The 20,265-nt window shown below is 45.5% G+C and overlaps 1 protein-coding gene across 4 annotated transcripts; it reads right to left on the bottom strand.

Annotated features, from left to right (window-relative positions):
* Nucleotides 1-1,463: 1,463 nt before the first annotated feature.
* Nucleotides 1,464-19,988, bottom strand: PVALEF (parvalbumin like EF-hand containing). 4 transcript variants are annotated; one of them, XM_048492099.1, is made up of 6 exons: nucleotides 19,917-19,988; nucleotides 19,354-19,442; nucleotides 10,543-10,655; nucleotides 9,231-9,366; nucleotides 4,293-4,408; nucleotides 1,464-2,299 (listed from the first exon to the last, which is right to left on the bottom strand). In XM_048492099.1, exons 3-6 carry the CDS (start codon nucleotides 10,646-10,648, stop codon nucleotides 2,253-2,255), a joined length of 405 nt encoding a protein of 134 aa, XP_048348056.1. In that variant the 5' UTR covers nucleotides 10,649-10,655; nucleotides 19,354-19,442; nucleotides 19,917-19,988; the 3' UTR covers nucleotides 1,464-2,252. The 4 variants fall into 4 exon arrangements, with proteins under 4 accessions (XP_048348056.1, XP_048348058.1, XP_048348059.1 ...); XM_048492101.1 differs by having other exon boundaries at nucleotides 19,906-19,924; XM_048492102.1 differs by lacking the exon at nucleotides 19,354-19,442 and having other exon boundaries at nucleotides 19,906-19,986.
* Nucleotides 19,989-20,265: the final 277 nt, after the last annotated feature.

The following is a 20,265-nucleotide window of genomic DNA, read 5'->3' as shown; positions in this document are numbered from 1 at the left end:
TTTCATGGACATTCTCTCTTCACATCTAGTTCCCCACAATGGTTAAGACAATTCTGGTTAAGGACACTCTAGTTAAGGCAATTCTCCTGAACCCAGGATGCTACAGGCTGCCAACTCTTGATTTGAAGAAGAGTTGGGTTTTATACCCTGCTTTTCTCTGTTATAAGGAGTCTCAAAGCAGCTTACAATAATCTCTCCTCCCCCCCCCCCCACAGGCATGTTGCTAGGTAGGTGGGGCGGAGAGAATTCTGAGAGAACTGTGAATGGCCCAAGATCACCCAGCAGGCTTCAGGTGGAAGAGTGGGGAATCGAACCAGGTTCTCCGGATTACAGTCCACTGCTCTTAACCACTACACCATGCTGATGTACACCATGTGATGTTATAACCTTTGCTAATGTCATATTGCAGTTGCTCTACATTGTTGGAACTTGACCATCTGGGAGTGCCCCCTACTGCTCTGTAAGGCCATTATTCCACTGCGGTTATAATAAGTTCTCCCAGAGTTACATAACTTTGAGCAGGATGCTGGATTATAATTACAAGTATTAAACATTGCCCTGGGCCTCAGGGCACTGGTTGCAGTGACTGCTGAGTTCACACCTCAAGTGAATACCTGGCTGTAGCAACTCATAGACAAAAACTCTATCAACAGTAAAGCTTTTACTTTTTAAGAAAGGAAGGATGGCCAGATAGCAAAGATTAGCTGGGCCCTGAAAGAAAGGAGTCATTTAAAAAAACTCAGCTACAGACCATCAGTAATTGATTTTCTTGTAAGAAGTTGGGTGGAAGGAATTGTTTTGAGTGTTCTCAGCTACCCAACTCCAACAGTCGTGGAGGTATTGTAAAGGTTATCCTTGCCACAGGTGTGTTCTGCAATGCTGGTGTATTCTGGAGTGAAAGGCCGTATCTCAAAATAAGAGACATCAGGCATTTCTGCTGAGGTTCTAGCCTATGGAAATGGAGAGAAGAGGTGACTCCTTTTCCAAAAGAGCTGAAGCTGTGACTGTACAATTCCCATTTGCTTGCTTGTGCCTCCCATTAGAAGATTTAGATACATATAGGGCTTTTCCGCACAAGTTTTCTTCCATCAGTTTTGGCCTCATACTGTTTAGGGTTCATCCACTGATCTCTGCATGCATTTTTGTGCCTTTAGTTTTCACTTTGGGGTTTTTTTTTTCAGTTTTCCCCTTTTTCCTCGGGTTCTTTCAAAACCAATTTCCCCCCAGTCTTTTTCCTGAAGCCATTTTTGAGTTGTACCCCAGCGGCAGGGGATGATGGGAACTGTAGTCCATAACATCTGGAGGGCCGTGAGTTTGACAGCTGTGATCTAAGCACTCCTGACAGTTGGCCATCCAGCCTCTGTTTAAACCACCCCCCCAAGAAGGAGATTCCACTACCTCCTTCCTCTCATGTTCAATATGCAAAGGAGAGGATCAAATAAAAGGACACAGCAGACAACAAATTAACACAGGAGAGCAACTTTATTTGCTTCCACTAGAACATGACAAAACTAGATGATCCATTAGACTTTCATAGCTCTCTTTTGGAAGGCTGGCAATGGGGTTAGGAAAGAGAACACAGTATTAGAAGGTGGGCTCTAAAGACGCACATATATGTATGTACATCACTTGCTTGTTCTCATGTTCTGCCTAATGCAGGTGTGTAACTATTGGATATCATGCATTCAGACAGCCAGATCCCCTCTGGCAAAGGCAGGAGCCAATGACAACAGACATAAACTGACCTTAGAGGGGAACAAAAGCTGCAGCTGATGGGCAAAGGCTGAGGAGTGGGATGCCACAAAGTCAGCTGGAGCCAGAGCCTCTGGTAACTATTTTCTGAAGCATTTGGAGAGTGGGATTTTACTCTGTGGAGTTTTCTACTGCTGAAGTGCATGCTGGGCCAGATAATAAGTCTGGGAAAGATTTTATGCATGTTACCTCAGAGAAATATTTCAAAGGGTGTAAGGAGTTTTGTAATGGACTGTCTCCCTGATGAGGAGAGAAGCACAGAGCGAGCAGCACTGACTCACTCTGAAATCTGCCTGTCCTCAAGGGGGAAAACCCTGACTTGGTGCTCTGCAAAGTCCTCTTGGCAAGACCTGACTCAGCTGCAAATTTCCTCCCTCTCATCCTGCAAAGTAATATGGAGGGTCTTTGAAAAAGAACAGATAGATAGGCAAGCTCCAACACCCCCACCCTGCACAACACTCTGAGTAGGGAAAGTTGAAAGAGGCTCATCTTCTCCTTTTCTATTTTTTCTTTGGAACCTTCTCCTTTGTGATCATGTCTGAAAACTCTGCAATGGAAAAACAGAAATCAGCTGGACTAGGGCATTTTCTGGATGGACAAAACATCCCGGGGGAAACCCGGGATCATACATACCGGGATGTTTCCATCTTGGTTCCTCCCTCCGCACGGCAGCCCAGCAGTATGTTCAGGCCGGGAGGAAGAACTCCAGGTGATTAAACATGACCCCCAGTTTACTTTCATTTTCCTTGCCGGCGATGCCATGTCCCGTTTTTCCAGCATTCTAATTGGCTGCAGCTGGCGAGGCAGGTAAAATATACCAACCCATCTCCCACAGTGTTTGCATGGGCATGGGATCAGCGAGCGCTTTTTCAAAAGAACCGCCAATTTCATCGTTTTTTGAAAGGTGCTGGATAAGGCAAATCTCGTGAGGTGGGCCCGATTTAGGCCTGGAAGTCATGAGTAATTCATGGCCAAACCGGGATGGTTCACTTCCTTATCCCAGGATATATTGGCCATAGGGAAAACGGCTAGGTGAGTCTGGTTCCAACAGGGACCATTTATGTTTTCTAACTGTTTAATTCCCCAATTTTTTGTAAATCAAGCGAAATGACACAGGATGCTTCACTATGTTTTAGAAATGGCTTCATTCCCACCCAAAGTGCCACGTGTCTCTGGCCCACCATTTTTTCCTAGATACCTGTGTTGTCATGCAAATAAAGGAGAGGCTTCAGACATGTGATACCTTTTGATAACAATAATTTACGTGGCACAATTTTCAGTGATCTTCAACTGATGGCTGTAATATGTAACCCCTCCATAAACCAGTTTGGCACTCAGAGCTAACTGAGTTTTGGTTTACTAAGTCTCTGTCAGCGAACCAGTAGCCAGTGGAGAATTCTAATGGCAACCTGCATGACCCACTATTATTCTGCTAAAAGCTATAGGTGCTTCTGCTGTATAAAGTGGCCATTCAAGTCTTGTAAGCTAACACTCTTAGGTCACGTTTGGGGACTTCTAACCACCCCCTATCCCAAGACAGATGATCACATCAGTCTTTCCCTGATGGTTTAAACACCTTGAGCAGTTGCAGGAGAACTGCCTGGGTATACTCATTCAGTTTCCATTTTCATGCTTTCCTCTAAAACAGAGTTGTGCCAGTTTTTCAGCACATCTGCATCTCTGTCTGCTTTTGTGGGCTTGGAACTGGATATCAGCTCTTCCTGTTTCCACTGCTGGCAGTCCAGGGCCACTTCTGGCTTTCCCATCTTTCCCTTCGGGGAAGGCAGCAGTGCTGGGGAGCTGCCATTAGTTGCCGTTTACTGCAAACAAAGATCCAGGTGGGTTCCTCTCTGCCACTCTCCTGCTCTAGTCTTTGAGCTGCAGAACAGGTTTTTTTTTGGGGGGGGGGGGGGATTGTCTCCCTGGCTGATATTTCCTGACAAATTGCTAAACACCGCAAGTGTCATGTGAAAAGCTCCTTGAGGTTGTATGTTGTCTTTGGACTGTAGTATGCCTGCTTCTGTTCTGAAATAGTGGCTGGGTGCCACCCCCATGCTAACTTGCTATTCTTTAGGGCCAATCTACACACGATTTTGAAATTTTGTGATTTAAACTCCAAATGGTTAAACTCCAAAGAGCTGGGGGAGATAATAGATCACGATAACAGCACTATAAAGGGGGAGGGGTAGCACCCTTCTCCTTCTGCTGTTTCCCAGCTGGAGATGCTCTCTCTAGCTACTTTATGTCCCACTGGGCAAAAAACAAGAAGAATCCACATTGTGTCTGCCTTTGCCCCCCTACCAGAGCTAAAGGCAGCTCAGCCAACTGGGACATGGAGGAAATGCTGGTCTTCCTTTGCCCGAGTGTTGCAGTCCATATGCATCCCCCCATCTCTCTTACAAGTACTCACACTTGCTTTTAAAGGATCACATACAATGTTTGGAATTCCAGTCACAGAATTCCAGTGTCACCTGTTGCTTGGCCCTGAGGGTTCTGTGTGTTTCAGACAAAACTTTCCTTGTGGTACATTCTCTGCCCACCTTGGAAATCGATCCGCCCATCTCCGTCTGTATCAGCTGCTTGGATGATGGCTTCAGCCTCTTCATCTGATAAGGGCACCACAGGCATGTTGCTGGGCACTGTGGATAAGATGTACCTAGGGGCAGGAGGTGCAAAAATAAGCTAGTGAGAAGGGGAGTGTGCTACTGTTTAGCCCACAGTTGACCCAACAGTTCACTGCTAGGTGGGAGGGATGAAGCCACTTCAGTAAGCATTGATCTCTGGAGATATCCCCTTTCTTCTTCCCAGGTAAAGGAAGCTGCTGCAACAGCAAGGGGGGAAACTTAATGGCCAGGGTAGCCAATCTCCATGTGATGATTGGAGATATATCCAGGAACTACAGCTGATCTCCAGACATCAATTCCCCTGAGGAAATCACTGCCTTGGAAGGAGGGCTCTATGACATTATGCCCCTCTGATATACCTCACCAAATCCTGCCCTCCCCAAGCTCTGCCCCCCCCCCCGCAAAAAAAAAATCTCCAGGAATTTCACAACCCATAGCTGGCAACTCTAATTAATGGCTGACACACTATGATGCACTAGAACTTGCTCTTTTTAGGGGATCGGCTCTTTGGTCACTCTTTGGGACTTTAAATGCTCCGAGACTTTCTTGGAGCCCAGCAGGTGGACCTGGCATGCATCACCGAAACCTGGGTGCGCAAAGGTGAGACCGTCGCCTTGAGCGAAGTTGCGCCCCCGGGTTTCGAATGTCTCCACCAATCACGAACACAGGGCCGGGGGGGCGGGGTGGCATTGTTCATCTGTGATTCTATTCCCTTTAGGGCTGTCCCTGTCCCGGAGATCACTGGCATAGAATGTGTCGGCCTAGAGTGGTTAGCCCCGGAGAAGTTGGCTGTCCTCCTGGTGTACCGGTCGCCTAGCGCACCGGGAGGCAGCCTGCCGCATAAGCTTCTGCTGGAGGCCCGGTGTCACGGACTGGGCGTTGGCGTGTTCCCCTCAGACGACTTATCGCCTTTGGGTGTGACTTCAACGTCCACAGCTGACATCGTCGCCCTTCATGTACTGGCAGCCACGGACCTAGTGTCATCCATGGCGACGCTTAGGCCTCCTCCTTTAATAAATTCAGGCTCCCACTCACGCAGGCCGCGTTTCACGCTGGATTTGGTCTTCGGGTCGGGGATACATCTGGTCGTCACTCCTCTGTCTGACAGAGTGCCATGGTCCGACCACTACGCCTCTCGAAGGTCCGGGTGGACTTGCCGCGACCAACTGCCCGTCTAGGCGAATGCGGGTTTATTTATGCCCGCCTCGCTGGAGACTTATGGATCCACTTGGTTTCCTGAATGCTCCATAGGACCCTGAACCGGGCCGGCACTACTTTCGATGAGCATGGGTGGAGGATTTGGAATTCCCGTCTCTCCGATGCCATCGATGCTGTTGCTCCCCGGTAGTCCTTCTTACGCCTGCGTTCCCGACGTGCTCCCTTTTGGTATACTGGGAGGAACTGGCGTCGCGTGATGAAACGGGGCTTAGATGTCTAGAGCGAGTAGTGCGAGGAAATCTCGTGGTTGACGAAGCCGCGCGAACATCTTATAGGACGGCTTTATGAAAAGCTCTATGAGGGTGGGCTGCACGAATGGCGAGGCTTAAGAGAGCTTTCTTCTTCCTCCTCCCTACGCCCCGGCTAGCTCTCGCCTTCAGCACAATTATTCCGTGATAATTCGGTCATTGACCTCCTTATCGGAGAGAGATCTTCTTCAAAATCCTCAATTGAGTATCAGCTGTAGAGGCTTTTATGGAGAAGCTTTTTATGGCGGATAAGATCGCGATAAGCTCGCCCGGGCCTACGACCTTCCATCCACACGCTAGCTACAATTAAAAACGTGAACTGGAGACTCCTCTTGCCGCCTTCAGGCCCCTTTGTTTGGCCCAGTTTTCCCTGCTCTCTCTGAAGCTGTTGTCGACAGAGCCTTTAGCTGCTGTTAGACCTACTACTCTCCGTCCTTCTGGATCCGTGCCAGTTCGTCCCTGGTTTGTGAAAGGAAAACCTGCCGGGTGGAGCTACGCACCCCATCTGTTGAGTGCATAATCAATGGCTCAAGCCTTTGAGCAAGGAGTCTTCCCGGATGGGGTTGAAGGAGGCAGTGGTCCACCCACTCTTAAAAAGACCATCTTTAGATCCGAGGGATCTGGCCAATTACTGCCCCGTCTCGAATCTTTCGTTTCTGCAGAAGGTAATTGAGAGAGTGGTGCTGGAGCAGCTCCAAGGCTTTCTGGATTACGCATCGGCTTTCGACCCCTTCCAGTCCGGCTTCCGTGCTGGGCATGGGACGGAGACTGCTCTCATCACCGTCACAGATACGCTCCGTATTCAGCTTGACCGAGGCGGATCGGGGCTGCTGGTGTTGTTAGATCTCACAGCAGTGTTTGATGTGGTCGACCATGACCTTTTGACCCACCGCCTGGCCGCCTCCGGAGTGCGGGGCACTGTCCTTCAATGGATAGCCTCGTTTCTCCGGGGCCGGAATCAGCAAGTGAGGTGCGGGGATCAGGCCTCCCGGAAGTGCCCGCTTCAATGCGGCGTACCCCAGGGGGCGCTACTATCCCTGTTGTTATTTAACATCTACATGCGACCCCTTGCTCAGCTGGTACGGAGTTTTGGGCTGGTTTGTCATCAGTACGCTGATGACACACAGCTCATTCTGTTGATGGAGGGGGGAGCAACCACCGCCCCTGCAGCTCTACAGCACTGTTTGGAGGCCCGGTGCAGGCTGGTTGGTTTCTGACAGAGCCGGCCAAAACTGAATCCAGCGAAGACGGAATGATCCTCTGGCTGGGACGCCGGGGAAGACTTTCCAGCCAGCCCGGTGTGGGAGGGTCGGGGCCTCACATTGGCGCCAACCCCTTCCGTTCGCGAGCGCCTGGGGTCCCACCTGGATTTCAATGCTCTTTCAATGGAGACCCAGGTGAAAGCCCATACAACCCGGGCTGCTTTTTTCCGCTTATCTTCGGCCAGGCCCGGCAGCTGGCTCCCTTCCTCTCTCGGGCAGACCCTGTAGCCATCTGGATCCATGCAACGGTCATCTCCAGAGCTAGACTATTGCTATAACTTCGCTTCTACGCGGGCCTTCCAAGCGCGTCTGACCCGGAGACTAAAATTGGTCCAGCACTGCCGCGGGCATGCTTTGTTAACAGGCAAGCGCCACCATAGGGAACATATTCAACCCTATATTGCGTCAGCTGCACTGGGCTTCCAAGGTAGAGTCTCGGATCACCTTCAAAGGTGTTTGAGGTGTTAACTGCCTTGCTAAGGCCTTACGCGGCCTGGGACCGCCGATTTATCTTCTCGAGAACCCGCATCACCCCATATGTCCCTACACGGCCTCTCCGGTCCGGGGAGGCCAATTTACCAAGTGGTCTCCTGGCCCTTCAGCGTGCGCGCTGGCACTCCACACGGGCCAGGACCTTTACAGCCCTGGCCCCGGCCTGGTGGAACAGCTTCTACCGCACCAGCTGTCCGGGCCCTGCGGGACCTTGGGGAGTTCCGCAGGGCCTATAAGACAGAGCTGTTCCGCCGGGCCTTTGGAGAAACCGGCCGCTAATGGTGCCCCCTCCTCCCTGTGGCCCTGACATCTAGGCCACATACCATCGAATGAGACTTGCCATGCCTCCCTTCCTAGGGGAGAGGGAATTTTAAATGTGGAACACTGGGCGCCAATTAACTATTAACTATTTATTAATTATATCTCAATCCATTGAGACTGTGCAAACCAAATTTCTGGGCTTATCGCTGCTTTTAAATGTTTAACCTGTTTTATACTGTCTTTTTACATGCTGTACACCGCCCAGTGCCCTTCGGGGATGGGGCGGTATAAAAGCCTAAATGAATGAATGAATGAATGAATGAATGAATGAATGAATGAATGAATGAATGAATGAATGAATGAAAATGTATTCTACTGTTTTTTCATTGCATTCAGGATGGAACTGTCTCAAGAGAATATTTCCAAAGAGTTGTGATGTACAAAAATACAAATAAAGGTCTGCAGCTGAGCCAGCATGCCAGAGCTTGGCCCTGTAGTGAGATGACCGGAGGCAACAAAGGATAGGGTTCCTTCTATATTTTCTTTACAATTATTCTATCCTGGTCTTTCTTGCTCCTTGTCACCTTCCTACCAGATAGATACGATCTCCAGGCCCAAACTGAACTGAACTTTTGGGAGAAACCCCCCCTCCCCCGATTTTGAGAGTTAGAGAAAGGGCAGAGGAGAGATAGGGTGCAAATCTACCGAAGGTCGTTAGACAGAGGGAATCTGGAACAAATTTGCTCTCTGAGAAATCAGCTGGAAGTTCCTCCTCAAGAATTGTTGATGAGAACCAAGCATCTCTGCCACCGTGGTCAAGAACAAGGATTGTGTGCACAACACATTCTATTGGATTAAAGTCCTCTGTGAATGGCTTCAGGGAAAGTAAATAGTGTCTATGGAATGTATATCAGAGCTAGGGAGAACATAGTAATTGCATGGATCAGGTTTATGGTGGGAAGGATTAGTGAGGATGTAGTGATGCTAAAAAGAATGTCAGAAAGTGTATGTCTATTCTAGAAGAACTGTCTCCTTTGAATCCCCATTGGAAAGATCATTAGAAAGCATTAAAACACCTGTGAGGCATAAGTGGGAATGCAATGGTCAAAAAAGGATTGTTAATTGTCTGGCTCTACCTGTGCATACCGTTAATCCTGAAAGAGAGCTATATCTCCAGTTCCACACTTTAGGAACTCAGGCAAGCGGTTCCCAGCCCAGATACCTCAGATCCTTTTCAGTTTGAACTTAATAGTGAATATACAGACCCATGGATAGCTATCCCAAACCATTTCTCTGTGTAAAAGATGCATGCAGGCCTGCCCTTGCTGACCACCTTCTGAGAGGTACAGTGACTTAGGGCAAAGTTATTTTACTTGATTTCATTCCATTCGATGAAGCCGCTGCCATCCTTGTCGAGCACCTGGAAAGCCTTTTTCAAGTGTACTTCCCGCTGATCTGATGTCAGAAACTTCTGCATATACTCGAAGAATTTGGCATAGTTGAATGAAGCTGCAACAGAGAATTTGGTCTTTATTTGAAAAGCAACTTTAAAAAGGTGAAGTGGATTTTGGCTACAGGGCTTGATAGAAGAATAGTGGATAAGTTCAGATTTTCCATACAAAAATTAATTGTAAGGGCCATTTGACGCATTATTCAGGGTTGAACCTGGATTCAGTACCAATAAAAAAGAGGGTGTTTGCAAAGATATGGTTACCAAAGTCATGTTACATTTTCTGAGAAAAACTTACAAATTACACAAAATTGTATGCAACTATCTTGAGGGAAAAGGTGTTTCCTGGAGAGATACGTGAGTTTTTAACTCCCCTCTGGCCTTTATTTTGCTTGAATTGTTTCAAATGTAAGCAAATGTATGCACTTGGAGCCCTATGAAGTAAAAACAGCTTGGAGGGAGCCAATTTTAGGCATTCATTCATGCAAAAAATTTAAGTTCATGCAAAAAATTTATTCTCAGTAGTTTTTGAGATTACATGTTTGTTTTATGATCGCTTGAGGGAACATCTATGGACCAAGCTATCATGGCTGAAACTCCAGACGTGTAATTTGGTCTTCAAAAGCAGCCATGGTAGACAATCTAGATTACGACTGTAATGCTAGGAAAGGGAGATGCTAGTTAACTTTCCCTCCTGTATAGTTTCCCAGATCAGAAATGGCCATCTTAGGCTGGTTTAAACCCCACGAAAATGTTGGCATGTGAACACAGACATGTTAAAACATGGGCACGCAGGTCCAAAACTTCTGTGCCAATGTGCCAACACATTCACAGAACTGTTCAATAAAGCGAGACAGCGACATGATAGCCTATCAAGAGAAAACTGCTTGGCCGGGGTTATTGTGCGTGCACGCCAATGTACCATGTATTCTCGCGCAATTTTTTTTTAAAAAAGTTCTAACTCCCACTAACCGCTCTATGACGTAATCAGATTGGGATTCCTGAGCCACGGTCAGTGTGTCCGTGGGGATTGCTGCATTGTTTGAATCCGTGATGGGCACAGATGTTAGCAACATGCTGTAGTGGGGATGGTGAAACCTTGATGAAAAGGTGCCAATTCTTTTGAAACCTGGATGCATCTTGATTAATTCCTCAGTGGGGATTTGGCCTTAATCTGTTACAAGTAGTCCATTCTGTTCTGTTCCCTCTCTTACTATGTTCCCTCCCTCTCTTACCATGATGCCGCATTTCTGAAGGCATCAGGTCAATATCCTTGTCTGTCAGGGATGCTCCCATGGCCAAGGCCATCTTCTTGACTTGGCAAGCAAAATCGTCCTCCATGTTGCCACTGCGGTGAAAATGGAAAGTGAATAAAGGAGACTGTAGTTATTTCACTTACATGGGCAGTGCTAGTCAAACAATCACCTCGACAAGTTCACCTTCCTCTAAACATCTCTACACAAATACAGCAAGAAAAGAAATAGCAGCAAGAGAACCAGCTGCTGAACAAGAGCAGTAGCAGCTGAGACTTGAGATTGCTTTCAAACCATAATGATGCATAGTGCTTATAACATGCACTATATACGACCAAAGCATTTCACTGATTTAAGGAACTCTTTTACCACATTTCTGTGAAACATGGCAATATTCGTGTTTCCACAGTACAGGCAATGCACTGAGGCTAAGGGAGTCTAGTGAACTGATGGCTATGCAGATTTCATCAGTGGCATAGGAGGTTAAGAGCTCGTGTATCTAATCTGGAGAACCGGGTTTGATTCTCCGCTCTGTTGCCTGAGCTGTGGAGGCTTATCTGGGGAATTCAGATTAGCCTGTACACTCCCACACACACCAGCTGGGTGACCTTGGGCTAGTCACAGTTTCTCGGAGCTCTCTCAGCCCCACCTACCTCACAGGGTGTTTGTTGTGAGGGGGGAAGGGCAAGGAGATTGTAAGCCCCTTTGAGTCTCCTACAGGAGAGAAAGGGGGGATATAAATCCAAACTCTTTTTCTTCTTCTTTCTTCTTTCTCCTTTCTCCTTTCTTCTTCTTCTTCTTCTTCTTCAATTTGCATTTTTACTTTCGACTGTTTTTTGTTGCTGCCTGGGAGATTTGTAATGAAAGATGGGATGTAAATATTTTAATCAATAAACTAGAGGCTGTATGCAGCCATAATTCCAGAAGTTTCTTTGTAGCAAAGAAATGCAATAGGATCTTGATAGGGTTGGACTCATAAACTATATATTCAAAGTTACTGTATTGTGGGAGTGGAGCTCCAAAGCACAATCCACTCACAGCAAGGAACACCTGAGGAGGGGGCTGGAGGAGAGATTCAAACTAGAGGTGCTGCTGGCACATGTATTTTTTTTAGCTTTTACAATTGAAGACCAAATCAGTCCTGTTGAACTTCTGCCTCTCAGGCAACTTTTAAAAGCACAGAAAGTAGAAGTGAGACAAAACATAGCAAAAGGGAAAAAAAGACTCAAACACACTATCAAAGCTGTGACCCTTCTTGGGGAAGGTTGACCCATGTTTTGAAAGGCACTGGAAAAGATTAATTGTTGAGGGGGAAGGGGAGGACTGCTCTCCAAACTGCCCAAATGTCACCCACAGGGGGAAACTATTGTAGGTGGGCTGGTGCAGAGTGAGGCATTATACAGGGTGCACCAGGGGCAGAGCCGAGTGGTTCGTGGCCATAAAAGGTCAAATGGGGGAGTGGCCTCGACCTGCTTCGGCTCCCAGAGAACAAACAATCTTATTTTTCTGCAAAATATGACTCTGCTGTGAGAATGGGGAACTTCCTCTCTCGCTGGAAGACGTTGCATTTACAGGACAAAGTCAGAAATACCTGATTCCTAGTGGCTGTCAAACTGCTTACACACGTACTAGTGATTTGTCATGACTGAATCGCTACTTTTGGATGGGCTATCATCAAGCTGCATTATAGACATTGAGGACAGCAGTGCACAAAGGACTAAGGAGAGATGGGATCACAGGCAAGGTCTGCTCCAGATCAAAATGCAAAATCCATTGGTGAATGAATCCTCAGACTTAGTAACATGTTTGGGAGCCAATGAAGTACAGAACTGTTGGTAACCAATCTGGCTAACCAATCATACAATAACTAGAACTCAGACATGGTTAGCAACCTTGTCTGCCTGGAAAAGCAGTAGGTGAGAGGCTTAGAAGTGATTTGTGACTGTGTGCATCTGTGTGCAGAAGCAGGACAGCTGAGATGGATGTGTTTCCTGATCTGCCAATCAGGCCCTGCTCAGAGTACCATATTTTGCTTATTTGCATCCATTAGGAATATGGCCCGTCCTATAACTTTCCCAGTAGTAATGGAATGCCATGAGATCCAATGCATTCTTTTGGTGGGTGGGTGTGTAAAGTGCCATCAAGTCACAGCTGGTTTATGGTGACCGTGTCAAGTTTTCAAGGCAAGAGCCGTTCAGAGGTGGTTGGCCACTGCCTGCCCAAGGTCACCCAGCAGGCTTCAAGTGAAGAAGTGGGGAATTGAACCTGGCTCTCCAGATTAGAGTACATTGCTCTTAACCACAACACCATGCTGGCTCTGTAACATTCTTGTTACACCTAGCTTTTGACCTGCATTATCTGTTTCTTACTGGTTTCATGGGTTTTCACATCACCCTGAACTGATTATTGCCAGCTGATATTAGTTTATGTTCTATGTTGCCAACTGCTTTATGAATCATTGTTAAAAAGTTTTGTAAACAGATAAAGTTCAAGCAACAGCCAGCAGTGCAGGGTGCTGACACTGGCCCCCATGATGTCATATGAAAGCCTGACCCTCTCTACCCTGCAGCAGTTTTGTACTCTTTTCCCTTTTAAAGTTCATGTTCATGTTCCCTTTTGAAGTTAATGAATTAATATATAGATATCTGTGCAGCGCGTTAAAACCCCTTTTAAAAAACGAACTGCTTGTCTGAAGCACTTCTGCCAAGGAAAGTCTGACAGCTGCGCCAGCACTAAATTCCTCACTATTTGCAGCTGTCATTTCATTTGTGAAGCCAGGTAGAAGCACACCTGTGCAGTGGGATTATGGCTAAGGAATGTGCTTTGAGGTGCCCCTTTCTGTTACATTTGTCTTTCCCCTAAGAGATTCTGTAGCAAGAAGCTGCAGAGAAGACCTAGGCCTGAAGAACAGTCATCTGTGTGCGTATGTGTGCGTTGGGAGAGCCAGTGTTGTGCAGAACTACAGCAGAACAAACTTTTGAAAGGTTACCCCCCAAAATCTCCTTTAAGGGAAAACCATAAGGCATATTTGTTAGAAACAGGTTACAGAAAATCAGGACTATACCTGTTAAATTTGTACAATCTTTGATTGAAAGATGTTATTACTGCCAAATAGAAAAGGAACATAAGGCTTTGGATAAATTTGTAGCAGAACAGATTTTTGTGTAGAGCATTCAGAAAAGCTTTCCTAATACAAAAACAAATAGGCAAGTGAATGCAGCATTTGAAGAAATTATGCTGTTACTGTCATTGGCAGTTGTCATAGACAATCAGAGTTAAAGTTATTTCTTAATGTGTCCCTTAGACTAAACTGTAGTTAGGGCAACTTTCAGAGCTGTTGCTGAATTCTCATGGCAAGTCACTAAGCTTCTCAGTTCCTTATCCCCCTACAATATAAGAACAGGAGTACTGACCAAGTGTCCATCGCCTAGAACATCTGCCCTGCATCTGGAGATGCATGGGGGGGGGGATATTCAGGACCCTACTGCTGAATTCATTACCATGTCATTTGCTGAGATTATCTTCTGCTTAATACAAGGGAAGGAAGCTTTTGACTGCCTGCTAAAACCACAGGCAGATTTCAAATTCCAGTAAATCCTGTTGCACTGAGCTGGCTGCTCATCCTGCCAATCAAGTTACCCAGATTCATTCTCTTTGGCTCTTGCTCTCGTCACTGGCAGCCAAGTGTCTGCCAACTGAGCTTAACTCCTGGGTGAGTCAGCCCTGCTTCCTAAACCGGGAGCTGTGCACTTCATTTAACAAGAACGGCAAAATTTGAAATTACAAAGGAACTTGAGGGATGAAAGGGGAGGCTGGGGATGCATTCAGTCATGGTCATGGCCAGTACCCAGCTCAGTTGTAGGATCTGGAATCCAAGCAGTCATAATTACAGAAAGCCCCTTTGTCCTCAATGCAGCTTGTGGACTAAGCACAGCAAAGGCTGCTTCTAATTAAGGGACGACATCTTTCAGGTCTCTCCACCTTTATTTTCTGGGTTCCTGGCCTTAGGAAGCCACATAAAGGCACCTCCACCCTTGCACTGCATCTTTGAAAAGGCTATCAATACACCATAATTTTCAGCTTTTTCACCATTTCACAAAACAGTAAAACCAGTGCCCTTGGGTAGAGGCTGTGACTTTGCAAGTAATGCATTTTTAGCTCCAGTGTATTTTTTGTCAAATACAAACATGGTGTTCACACGGAGGACACATACATGTGTGCAAAAGGTAAAGCACGTGCATTTTTAATTCCAACAGCAAGTTCTTTAAAAGTGGCAGTTTAGCTTGAATGATCTATCGTGTACACATTGTGTTTATTATTTATTTATTCGGGACATTTGTATGCCAACTCTTCAAAGTCCTGCTGTTTTCCCATGAATTGATGTGGGCTCAAACATTGACATTACTAATCACCATTTTTGTGGCTAATGAAACGTGGCACCTGGGTTCATCTCTTGAGGGTGTGGCTCCAGTTGCATTCGAAAAAGTGAGTGGGATATTTTTAAGACTGTAAAAATATTTCATCATGTATGACATAAGTTGGTTTGATGCAGGAAACTCCAGACCCTCTTTACATATCTCTTATGAAAGCACTGTAAACAGACTTAATGCTCCTATAAGCCTGGGTCAGGAGTACAACTGTAGGTTATCTTTTTACTGGCAAGATCTCCAGGAACCAAATAAAACTGTGTTCAGTTCGCAAGCTGCCAGTTGGCCATGCCTACCTTAAATCACTGCCAATCAGTTTTACACCAAAGTATATCAGATAAACCAAGCTGTATGTGTCAGGAAAAACACTGAGTAGTCTTTGTTGGAAAGCACTGAGCATGCATGCTAACACCAGGCCTCAACTGAGCTCTCTTGAATATAGAGAAAAAGTAAAGTCACCCCTGAAGATGCTCCCCCTTTTATAGCCAATCACAATTCCTTATCAACTGGCATGCCTGTCCCTGACACTTCCTGTTTCTGGTTGCTGGTCCATTGATGTCACATTTCAAACCCACACCTTCAAGAGCTTGGTAAACAAATGGAATTCTGGCACTTCCTAAGTTGATAAGTCGAAAGACGATAGCGAAAGTGAATTTAATCTCTGGAGAGAACAAACAATGCACCCGCATTCTGCTAGGTGCTACAAATCATAAGTGTAACAACAACCAAGTAATGTACAAAAGAAAACAACTGGTATAGCACATTTACAAACACAAATTCTAATAGCGGCTAGAGACACAAACCATCAAATGCATGATGCACAAGACTCTTGTTAATGTTAACTGTGTGGCCTCACTATCTTCCATCCAAACATTCTCTTGTCTCCCTGATACTCCAGGACACACAGGCTAACCCAGGGGTCTGCAACCTGCGGGTCTCCAGATGTTCATGGACTACAATTCCCATTAGCCCCTGCCAGGATGGCCAATTGGTATGCCCCTTGAATCTCTCTATTTAATGTCCTGCTCAGAAGTGTTCAATATGCTTAAAGACCGGCTTCTAGATCGGGAATTTGCAGATTTACATCTAGCAGCCAAACGAACTTGCTCCCCTACACAATTTTTAATTCCATTCGAGCAGAGTCGTATGGCCTATTATCTTTATGTTTTAATGAATCCCAGCTCAAGGAGAGCTCTCACTATTGCGCGGCTCAGCGTTATGCCCTCTGCCCTACTAAATGGTAGGTTTAGCAACTTAGAAAAATCTGCAAGGTTATGCAGCTGCAAATCCAATGTGGTCGAAATATTGGCCCACCAGCTTCTGCACTGCAGCACATTTGTCAAAATCAGATCCAAATATACTAATTTATACCCTCTTTTTCAATCTGAGTTACCAGATCTGATTAGATCACAGGTGTCAAACTTGCTGGCAGGGGATGATGGGAACTGTAGTCCATAACATCTGGAGGGCTGCGAGTTTGACACCTATGGATTAGATTATCCCTACTGTTGAACAACTCTGACTCTGGTTTTTGTGAAGAGGTTGCTAATTTTATTACGGAAATAGTTGAGAGTATGTAATAGTATGTATGTATTATGGTTCTTCCTTGGTCTTCGCTCCTATTACTGTTGTATTTTATATTTGTTGTGTGATGATGCCAATAAAGGCTAACATACGTAACTGTGCGGTCTCAAGTGCAGGAACGTGTTGCACTCAGATTGAGACAGGAGAATGAGATCACCAGTCAATTCGGAGCTCGTTTCTTGGGGTTTTGTACCCACTCAGCTTCCTTGAAATATTAAGGCTGCCCATATCACATCTGGAGGAGTGCAAGCTGTTTAAAGCATATATTTCTTCTATTGGGCTAAGCAGCACAAGAGAATCTGCCAGGTGCACTAGTTGGCACAGAACTGAACCCAGCATTCAGTTCTGTGCCACTGCTGCCTCCCAAGTCCACATTGGCTTGGAGGCAGCAGTGGCACAGAGCTCAATGCTGGGCTTGGCTGGGCTGAGCCCAACATGCAGCTCTGTGCTGCAGTTGTCTCTGAATGCCAGGTGGGCTCCAAGGTAGCAGCAGCGTGAACCCAGCATTCAGCTCTGCGCCACCTGTTGCCTCCAAGACCACATGGAGTTTGAAGGTAGCTGGAATTTTTAAGGTTTAGGTTTAATAGACCTAAAAAATTTCCAATTCCCCAAAGAAGACGATATGGGGATTCAACTTTGTTCACTTTTTTCAAAGATTTCCACAACTATGAATCCCAAACCGAAAAATACCCAGAAAAAAATGGTGCACACCCCTGTAAATGGGCTTTTGAAGTAGATCAGCATTTGCTGGTGAGTCAGATATACAGTGGAACCTCGGTTTTCATTGTTGTCGGTTTTTGGCAATTTCGGTTTTCATCGATTCTACAAAAATGTTGTCTCTGTTTTCATCACTTGCTTTGGTTTTCGTCGACGCGTGCTATTTTTGCGTCCAAAACCGGCGACCCATGTATCTCCATTGCTTGCCAGTGGTTGCTTTGGTTTCGGATTTCGCCGAGGTTTCCCGGATGGATTACCGATGAAAACCGAGGTTCCACTGTATAACCTTAGTATTACCTCTTTCTTTGCCTTCTTATTATAACCTTCTGTTTGAGGGAAATGAGAAGGTAGGCATTTGGAATCAGGGAGTTACTCAGTTGGAGTTCTTACGCATGCTTAGGGTTGCAGCTCCCCCTTGGATACCAGCCATGCTTACACTTCTTTGCAGAATTTATGGTTTAATGCTATACTGTAGCAGCGGATATCTTGCTGTATCAACCAGAAAGCGGATATCTTGCTATATCTATTAGAAAGGTAATTTAGGCTTTAAAATGGGGGAAACAGTGGCAAAACTTGACAACCAAGCTCCTTTGCAGTAGTGGCAATATCCTTGTGGTGTGAGGTGTCCATGAGAGTAGTGAGCTCCAATAGTTTGGTTTAATGGTGACCTTTCTTACTGAAGGATGGACATCTGTGGGAAACTGGTTACATTCAAAGGTTGCCCAAGTCCCCAAAGACCTGCCTAAATCCCCTGGAAATGTAGTGCTTCAGAACAGTGCTATAATCCAAAAACGGTAAGATAAACACTGCTATCATTTATTACCCTTCAGCAGTTCTGTTCTAACTAACCTTTTCTGGGATGAGTACACTCCAAGTGTTGAACACGCATGGAACAGAGATGAGGCAACTTTCCTGCAGCTACCAGCTATGTATTTTGAGTTGTCCACCTGAACTTCTGTGAAACAGGGGCAATGTAAGCAATTCTGTAATTCTGGCCTAGCAGACAACTGTGTGGACCCCACACCTCCTTCAATTCCTTTACTTTCCCTACTCCACTAGAAAAGGGGAAGGAGATCCCTAGCAATCTGGAGGCCAAATATTAGTACTCCCTTTTAACCCAAGGAAGTGTTTCTGGGCAACTGTAAGCAGGGAGGTTGTTTATTTCTTGCCTGGTGCTCTGAAGAAGAAAACTACCCCTTCCACACTCTCCTTGATCTCTCAGTTCTTTCCTCTCAGGGATTCTTAAATTCACAACGCAATGTCTTGTGATGTGAGTTAGCTCTAGGATTACACTCAACCTAAATAACTTAGTTTTCCCAATGGACCTCTGTTCTGTCAGACTCAACACAGCCAACATTGGGGGAAGGACATCATGATTCTTTTCTCCTTAATTTCTGAGCGCTCAGAGGAAAAATAGTATGTGCCCTGGAGATAATTTTGCTGCCTAGTTAAAAGAAAAGTGGTGCCAGGATGCTGGTGTAATGCAAATATCTCTCCCTTCCTAATATGTGGACCCAAATCAGCACTTGGTTCTGGTTGCACAGCTATCTGGCAATGTCAAAGTTGTGTTTCATGTTGGCTATAATTACCCTGCAATGTTGTTTCTTCAGTATCTGCTGTACTTCCTCACCTCTGCTAAGGGTCATCCTACCCTCTCCGTTTATTTTCCTACCCATTCTGGGATTTATAGACTTGAGTAATATTTGTCTGTCATGGTAGGATAATTAAATCCTCTTGCCTGAACTGGATGAAGAACTTGCTGGATCCATGCAGCTGGAGAGTCCACCCTTTGGATTAATTGCGCCTTGCAATAGTCCTATCGCTTTGGAAACTTCTTCATCGGTTTAAGTACCATCAACATTTTGCAGTTATATATTAGTAATGGCATGTTTGTCACTCTGCTTTCCTTCAAAGGCAGTTTCTTTCTCATAAAAATAAATCATGCTCCCTAAGTCCTCAGCAGCATTGACTGATCCTGTGTCTTAGCTAAAAGGTTGCAGTTAGCAAACTGTTGACACTAAATAACCATGTGAAGGTAAAACCCAAAACAAAAGTCATGTTATACCTTTTATTAGGACCAACCAAGAAGATGCAAAACAGTGAGCAGGCTTTTGAACAGCAGCAACAGTAGCAGGCGACAGCAAAGGAGCAGACCTGGAGTCATAAACCCATGTTTATAATTTAAAAGAGAACAAACCCAGTTCAGTTGCATACTGAAACATCAGAAACACAAATATTTGCTATTACTTCCCACTTGCCAACCCTTCCCATAACATTGTCTGTCACCACAAGCCTATACAGCAACAGAAACTTGATTTCTATGCTTGAAACACCTAGAACTGTTAACTCCTTGGTTTGCTGACTTTAACATAGCCTGGCCTATGTATTTAGATTTTATATCTAGCATAGCGAAATCATAGGCTACAGCATTATGTACTTCACTAGCTGCAGAACAAAAAAAAAAGGCTGCCTCCCCCAATTTCGGTCATTTTCCCTTTTACATTTTCCCTAATGACTTTCCGGCTGATTGTACTAATGACCTTCAGGCTGTTTATACTTTAACTTTTTTTTTTCTTGTGGCAACAAATGAGCTTGCTTGAATTGAACATATCCATACCAAGTATTTACCTGATGTAGACTTTCTCAGCTTGAGTCTTGGCAGGTTCCTTTTGAAAATCTAAATCTTGTTCCTGGCTTTTTATAGGGACAGGTCCCTTTGCTCAGCTTTGCTATTTATGGAGAGATGCACCTGTCACAGATGCATCCCTTAATTCTCCAGGGCCCTTTCAAGATATTAATGGATAATTTTTGTGGGTTGTGATATTATCAATTGTCACTGGCAAAGAGACACTCAGCATCAGGTATCATGCAAGTCAAGATGAAAGCTATAAAATATTATTCCCCCAACCCCCGCACATACACACAAACAAACAAGTTTACCACTATGCAGCGAAAGTATCTCTTGCTCAAGAAGTGA

Source organism: Sphaerodactylus townsendi, linkage group LG03, assembly GCF_021028975.2.
Source record: "Sphaerodactylus townsendi isolate TG3544 linkage group LG03, MPM_Stown_v2.3, whole genome shotgun sequence".
NCBI classification, from domain to species: domain Eukaryota; kingdom Metazoa; phylum Chordata; class Lepidosauria; order Squamata; family Sphaerodactylidae; genus Sphaerodactylus; species Sphaerodactylus townsendi.
Note: the sequence above shows the minus strand (reverse complement) of the source record. Positions and strands in the feature narration are given on the sequence as shown.